The sequence below is a fragment of the Macaca mulatta genome, chromosome X, assembly GCF_049350105.2.
Source record: "Macaca mulatta isolate MMU2019108-1 chromosome X, T2T-MMU8v2.0, whole genome shotgun sequence".
NCBI classification, from domain to species: domain Eukaryota; kingdom Metazoa; phylum Chordata; class Mammalia; order Primates; family Cercopithecidae; genus Macaca; species Macaca mulatta.
Window position 1 is genome coordinate 91,834,586 of NC_133426.1, and position 8,354 is coordinate 91,842,939.

The 8,354-nt window shown below is 36.9% G+C and overlaps 1 protein-coding gene across 3 annotated transcripts in view; it reads right to left on the bottom strand.

Moving 5' to 3' along the window:
- The window catches only part of POF1B (POF1B actin binding protein), a 107,569-nt gene extending 106,344 nt beyond the window's left edge, over window positions 1-1,225 (bottom strand). For all 3 annotated transcript variants that reach the window (XM_077988095.1, XM_015127759.3, XM_015127757.3), the window contains exons 1-2: window positions 1,110-1,225; window positions 642-964 (exon numbers count right to left, since the gene is read on the bottom strand). In XM_077988095.1, the coding sequence (XP_077844221.1) occupies window positions 642-923 (282 nt within the window). In that variant the 5' untranslated portion in view covers window positions 924-964; window positions 1,110-1,225. The remainder of the gene's footprint in view (window positions 1-641; window positions 965-1,109) is intronic.
- Window positions 1,226-8,354: the final 7,129 nt, after the last annotated feature.

The window sequence follows — 8,354 nt, forward strand, 5'->3', positions numbered from 1 at the left end:
CATGTAACATTTGCTTACATCTTGCCTTCCTCAATCCTATATCCACTCTTTCAGTAATCTTTCTACAAGTATTCCGTAAATTATTCATCTAGGCTGTACAATAAAAAGTGTGTCATTCTTGGAAGATGAAACACATATGACAATTCAGACATCTGCACCTCTTACTTATCCTGTAGCAGCTATACTCTTTGCTGAGCACAAATAATTGCTTATCACTCAGACATACCACAGTACCTGTATCACCATATTTGATACCAAAAATCCTGTTTGCTTCTGATATGAAGTGAATCAGTAGGAACTTGTTCTAATAAAAAATCTACTGTACTCAAGTTGAGAACTGCTTTGCAGTAGGGGCAAAGGTATTCCTTGGATCAGATCTTTCAGTCAGATCAAACAGAAAATGAGCCTTCCTGTATTATGGTTAGATTATGAAAATAATTGAAACCCGGAAACAAACAACCACAGACACTAGTAAGTGAAATAACAGCCAAGAGATGAATTTGGGTGACTGTCCAAGGCATATATAACTGCAATCCACCAAAAGATATCCTGTAGAATAGAGGCAAAGAAGCAGAAAGGAAGAGAAATCAGGTTGAAGATTGCTCTTCTCCACTAGCCTGGCGTAACTGTCTTTGTCGTACCTGAGAATGGTCGCTCCAAACCAAATTTTGGTAGGAGGAGGTGGTTTTGAGAGGGGAGAGCACTTCCCGGGAGTTGAAGGGGTCCAAGGCCTGCACCACCTTGTTCATGGGCCCACTGTATGTCCTCACTCGCTCATACACTACATTTTTTTCTGGAGGCTGGTGGACTTGGCTTGACTGATGGTAGCAGTGGTAATGCTGGGGCTGGCACTGCAGCACCTCTGGAAGCTGCTGGGTTCCACAGCTGCTGCTGCTCGTCTCACTCCAATAGCTCGAGCTCATCTTCTTCCAGTGGTCAGCAAGGGACCTCCCAGATGCTCTACCTAAGGAACAAACAGAGAAATATAATGGAAAAAAAAAGGCAGGCAAGCAGGCAGGCAGGCAGACATACAGACACACGACACACGTGTAGAAACCACTTATCAAAAACCTCTGCCAATAGGGGTGCCGGGAAGAGAAGAAAGCTACCTGAGCCCCAGCAAGAGCAGGTCTGGCAGCTGCAGATGAAGCAGCAAAATATTTGAGCTCAAATGGAAAATGGAGCCACCCTGTGACATTGCTCCAGGAAATGGTACTGACACGCCCTTGAGGGGCGGATTCACCTAGCAGGTTTACATGCCAGGAGAGGCCCTGCCTTGCCACGGAGATAGCTACAAGGCTGCCCAGTAGGTAAAGGAGTCTGAGAAGAGCAGAAATGCAGAATGTCAGGGATGAAGCCAGAGCTTCCAAGCATATGGGCTTAAAACTTCACAAAGACATGAAGATGCAAAAAACTTGCTAGAGAAAAAAAGTCACAAATGTTATATGAAAGTGTCTTTTTTATGGTTCTTAAATTTAGCAAAGGTAGTTACCAGCATAAGTATTATCACTCCAAATTCCCATACCAAAATAATGAGTATTAGTCTAGGAATACCCCAATTTTCACGGATAAATTTGCATTTTTTGCAAAACCCATCTGATAATTGCAGTTAAGGAAGATTACTAAGGGATCTCTTTCCAGTAACTTTGTCTAATATACGGACTTCTTTATCTTACTCAAAGCCTTGTATTCTTTTCTATCATACATTGAAGGAAATCTGTCTAAATGATTGAATTGCTGTATAGGAAGGCGGATGGCCAAGAAAAACCTAAAGATTCCACAAATGCTTTGCATTTTGGCATTCACATCTGTTGTTTTTCTTTTATGCAAAGGAATTTCTCCTGCCCTTATATGTGCCCTAGGAAACACTGAGTTTGACTGACTTTTTAATATCTAGTTAGTAAGGGAGCTGCAAGTCCTGAGAGGTGACTTAACTGACACAATGAGATTTAAATGTGTTTACAACTTACATTTATTACTACTTGAAATTTTGATCATAATGCCTACTTACCCTCAGATTTTACTATGCAATATACTTCAGCACCACTTAAATCCAGAATACTCATTGAAAGTGACTTTAGTGAAAAGTATCTTCCTAATGTGTATATGTGCAATAGGACCTAGCATACCACCACCATTCTAGAGAGAAAGAGAATGTCATGCAGGGGGCTAGCAGCGTTTTTTTTTTTTTTTTTTTTTTTTTTTCTTTTTCTGCCAAGTGAACAAAGTGTTATGATTTACTATTTACTATGTGTCAGGTACTGTTCAAGGGGTTTTATGTGGGTTATAATTATTTCACCATTGAAGTGACTTTATGAGGGTTTATAGGTGAGAAACTGAGGCACAGACATGGGGAGTTTGAAAACTTTCCAAAGTTAAATAACCTGTAAATGGTGGGCCTGGCATTTTAACATATGGAGATTCATATTAGAGTCTAAGTTCTTATCTGGTATATTATACAGCTAGATAAATTCTCAAATTGTTCTATTTTACAACTAGATCATTTATTAGTTGGGTAGGGAAATAACCCTCACACACCTGGGGTATGTTTTGGAATATAATATATGAAAAAATCTCTCTCTTGATTTGGAAAAAATGAATGGCAGAGTTTACAAAGTGAGTAATTAAGTCTGACATCAATGCAAGTCAAAATTCTATATCAGACTGTAAATTGTCCGATGATACATGCACCAAGAGTAGAGATAGGTGATCCCCGAAAGACTTTTGGCAACCATGCTTCATGGTCTCTGAATATCTGCCCTTGAAGTCAATTTTACCAGTGGCACAGTTTTGTTCTGAACTAATTGATCTCTGTGTTCCAACAACCATAGTAGATAAAATTGTATCTGGATTCTAGACAGAGTAAATAAATCCTCAGTATGATTTGAATGCAGTGGAACCAAGCCTCTATGATCCTGGAAAATCCCCAGGGATAACTGACCTCTCCTGTAAAAAAAGATTACTTTAAAGCAGCATTTCTCAAAGCGTGTCCTGAATAACACTAGTTCTACAGGATCCTATACCTGGAAAAAATGTTTGTGATCAAATGAGTTTAAGAAATATTTGGGGCCGGGCGCGGTGGCTCAAGCCTGTAATCCCAGCACTTTGGGAGGCCGAGGCGGGCGGATCACGAGGTCAGGAGATCGAGACCATCCTGGCTAACACGGTGAAACCCTGTCTCTACTAAAAATACAAAAAGAAATTAGCCGGGCGTGGTGGCAGGCGCCTGTAGTCCCAGCTACTCCGGAGGCTGAGGCAGGAGAATGGCGTGAACCCGGGAGGCGGAGCTTGCAGTGAGCCGAGATCGCGCCACTGCACTCCAGTCTGGGCGACAGAGCGAGACTCCGTCTCAAAAAAAAAAAAAAAAAAAAAAAAAAAAAAGAAATATTTGGAAATACTTGGTTAAATACAATTTGAGAATAGCTTTATTGCTATAATACTTCTATCCTTTCCTAAGCTGATGTGCACCATGATCTTCTAAATGGATCAATGGTATGCAGTGTTTTTCAAGTTTTGTTGGTGATAAAATAGATTTTGTGTGTCATATTTTGTGTTTTTCTGGTTTTTTTCTTCTGCATGCTTTTGACTAGACTCATATAGTAAGAATTCATATCTAGTTTGTAATTCTACTTCTATAATAAAAACATACCAAAGACCATTTGATCAGCCACGTTACTATACTAGTGATACTCAAGTGAGATCCATGAATCTCATAGGGAAAATTTTTAGAATTGCAAATTCTCAGGCCCCACCCCAGACCTACTGTGTAAGAAATTCTGAGGGTGGGGACCAATGATCTGTTTTAAAAAGCTCTCCTGGTGATTCTGATGTACACTAAGGTTTGAATATCCCTGAACTATATCAATATAATGGAGGCAGATTTCGACAAAAGAGGACGATAGTAGTGGCAGAAAGATAGACTTCCTATTAGGTAAGAAATTGTAAGCAGCTCAAGAATAGTTGACTAGAAGTGTGCATGCAAGTAGAATTGAGCTAGGACCCTGGATAAGAGTCAACATGTTCTACATATATGGAGAAGTAAAAATGGGTGTGAACTATAGTGTAGTACATTAATTATAGCTATATAAGGTATTCTGGCAATAAAAATAAAAGAGGATACTATTAGAGTATACCAGAAAGCTGTACACTGTAGTGTTAATTAATGCAGTTTTGCAGTCAGATAGACCTGGATTTACATTCTGGTCTACCATGTACTAGCTCTATGGCGTAACAAACTATGTTACTTTCCTGACCTTCTGTTGCTTTTCAATGAAATGGACAATAGCCCTTAACAAAGAATTTGGTGTGTCCACTAGATAAAATGCATGTGAAGTGTTTAGCATGGTGTGTAGTACCTAGTAGCTGAAAAACAAATGGAAATTCTTAACATTATGCTCTAGGTCTGCCTTGAGGTAAAGGAAGAAAGGGCTTGCCATGATTTGGCAGACAGAAATATGTCTGTAGCAGAGCATATCATATAAGAAGGCCTTACTTGTGAAAAGGGAAAACAAACAGGGGTAGGGAAATGACCAATGGCATAGTCACAGAAAAGGCTCAATCAATTTACCGAAAAGGAAAAGGTAGAATGAAGTTTGAGTGAAAGGCAAAGGCAGTCATTTATAATTTAAAATGCTTGGCTGTGATGGAAGACTTTAGTTGAAGGTAAAGTCCTGTGATATCTCTTCTAGGTGTCTGTTTTGTAATGGACAAAAATTGTAAAGAGTAACTTAAGTGTAATTCATTAATTTAGAATATATGTACAAAAGTACTCTAAGCAAGCAAGAAGAAAGGAAGTAATAAAAATAAGAACTGAAATAATTGAGATTGAGAAAAGTGATAAAGAAAATAAATCAAACCAAAAGATGGTTCTTTGAAAAAAATTAGTAAAATTGATAATCCTCTGGCAAGATAGACCAAAAAAGAGAGAAAATACATATAACCAAATCATGAAAGAAAGGACTCCACAGATATTAAAATGATAATGGAGTATCTTATAAACAATTTTATGTACATACATCCTACAACTTAGATGAAAAGGACCAATTCCATTTTCACTAGGAAATGAACCAATTCATAGTGAGAAATAGACGAACTACCACAACTCACCCAAGAAGAAATAGATAAACTTAATAACCTTATATAAATAGAAGAGATTGAATTCGTAGTTATAAACTTTCCAAGAAGAAAAATGCTGAATTCCACCAAATATTTAAGGAAAAACAATACATTTTCTTTTTAAAATTTGTATAAATTCAAGAGGTACAGGTGCAGTTTTGTTACATGGATATACTGCATAGTGACGAAATCTGGGCTTTTAGTGTAACCATCACCCAAATAATGTACCTTGTATCCATTAAGTAATTTCTCATCCCTTACCTCCCTCCCACTCTCTCACCCTTCCAAGTCTCCAATGTCTGTTATTCAACTCTATGTCCATGTGTATACATTATTTAGTCCCATTTATAAGTGGAAAACACACGGCATTTGACTTTCTGTTTCTTTATTGTTCACTACAGAACTCTCCATCCAAAACCAATCTCATATACATTCTTCTCATTGCCACATAGGACATACTCTAAAACTGATCACATAATTCAAAGTAAAGCACTCCTCAGTAAATACAAATTAACTGAAATCATAACAATCTATTGAACAACGGCACAATCAAATTAGAAATTAAGACTAAGAAATTCATTCAAAACCTTACAATTACATGGAAATTGAATAATCTTCTTCAGAGTTACTTTTGGGTAAATAATGAAATTAAGGCAGAAATCAAGGAGTTATTTGAAACTAATGAGAGGAAGCATACAACATGGCAGAATTTCTAGGACACATTTAAGACAGTGTTAAGCAGAAAATTTATAGCCCTAAATGCACACATCAAAATTTAGAAAGATCTCAAGTTAACAACCTAGCATCACAACTAAAAGTACTAGAGAACCAAGGCCAAACAAATCCCAATGCTAGCAGAAGACAAGAAATAACCAAAACCAGAGGTTGAACTGAAGGAGACTGAGACACAAAAAAGCATTAAAAAGATCAACGAATCCAGGAGCTGGTTTTTTTTTTTTTTTTTTTAGTTAATAAAATAGATCACTAGCTAGACTAATAAAGAAGAAAAGAGAGAAGATTCAAATAAACATAGTCAGAAATGACAAGAGAGATATTATCGCAGATGCCACAGAATAAAAATAACCATCAGATAATATTATAAACAACAACCACTATGCTCATAAAATGGAAAATCTAAAAGAAATGTATTATTTCCTAGACACATTTACCTTCCCAAGACTAAAGCAGGAAGAAATTGAATCCCTGAACAGACCAATAAAGAACTTGGAAATTGAGTTAGTAATAAATAGACTACAACCAAAAAACGCCCATGACCAGATGGATTCACAGCTGATTTCTACCAGATGTACAAAGAAGGGTTGGTAATATTCCAGCTGAAACTATATCAAAAAATATTTCTAACTCATTCTATGAGGCCAAAAATATCCTCATACCAAAACCTGGCAGAGACACAACAAGGAAAGAAAACTTCAGGCCAATATCCTAGGTGAACATTGATGTAAAAATCTTCAACACAATACTGGCAAACCAAAAACAGCAGCACATCAAAAACTTTATTCATCATAATCAAACAGCGTTTATCCCTGGAATACAAGTTTGGTTCAACATAAGCAAATCAATAAATGTGATTCATCAGATAAACAGAACTGAAGATAAAAACCACATGATTGTCTCAAGAGATGCAGAAAAGGCTTTTGATAAAATTCAACACTTTTTCATGTCGAAAACTCTTAATAAATTAGGTATTGAAGGAACATACTTGAAAATAATAAGAGCTGTCTATGACAAGCCCACAGCCAGAATTATGCAGAGTGGGCAAAAGCAGAAAGCATTTTTCTTGAAAATAGACACAAGATAAGGATGCCCTGTCTCACCACTCATATTCAACAGAGTTTGGGAAGTTCTGGACAGGGCAATCAGGCAAGAGAAGAAATAGAGCATTCATATACTACAGGGGAAGTCAAATCATCTTTGTTTGGGGATAGCATAACCTTATATCTAGAAAACCTCATAGTCTCAGCCCAAAAGTTCCTTAAGCTGATAAACAACTTCAGCAAAGTCTCAGGATACAAAATCAATGTGCAAAGATCACTAACATTTCTATACACCAACAACAGTCAAGTCAAGAGCCAAATCAGGAACACAATCCTATTCATAATTGCCCCCCCCCACACACATACACACACACACAAACAAAACAAAACAAAAAACCCTAGGGATACAACTAACCAGGGAGATGAAAAATTTCTACAAGTAGAACTACAAAACACTGCTCAAATAAATCAGAGATGACACGAAGAAGTGGAAAAACATTCCATATTCATGGACACGAAGAATCAATATTGTTAAAATGGCCATACTGCTGAAAGCAATTTATAGATTCAATGCTATTCCCATTAAACTATCATTGACATTCTTCAGAAAACTAAAAACAAAAAAAACTATTTTAACATTCATATGAAACAAAAAATGAGCTGAATAGCCAAGGAAATCCTAAGCAAAAAGAACAAAGCTTGGAGGCATCACACTACTAGACTTCAGCCTATAGTGCAGGGCTACACTAACCAAAACAGCATGACACTGGTACAAGAACAGACACAAAGACCAATGGAACAGAACAGAGAGCCCAGAAATAAGGCCGCACACCTATAACTATCTGATCTTTGACCAAGTTTTCAAAAGCAATCAATGGGGAAAGGACTTCCTATTCAATAAATGGTGCTGGGATAACTGGCTAGCCATATGCAAAAGATTGAAACTGGAGCACTCCTTATGCTATATGCAAAAATCAACTCAAGATTGACTAAAGACTTATATGTAAAACACAAAACTATAAAAATCTTGGGAGACAACCTAGGCCATACCATTGTGAACACAGGAATGGGCAAAAATTTAATGAGGAAGATGCCAAGCGCAATTGCAACAAAAACAAAAATTGGCAAATGGGATCCAATTAAGCTAAAGAGCTTCTGCACAGCAAGGGAAACTATCAACAGAGTGAACAGGCAAACTACAGAATGGGAGAAAAGTTTTTCAAACTATTCATTCTACAAAAATCTAATATCTAAATCTAAATCTAATATGCAGCATCTATAAGGAATTAAACGAATTTTTTAAAAAAGTCATTAAAAAGTGGGCAAAGAACATGAACAGATCCTTTTCAAAAGAAGACATACATGCAGATAAAAAGTATATGAAAAATGCTTATATTACTGATCATCAGAGAAATGCAAATCAAAATCATAGTGAGATAACATCTCAGTCAAAATGGCTATTAT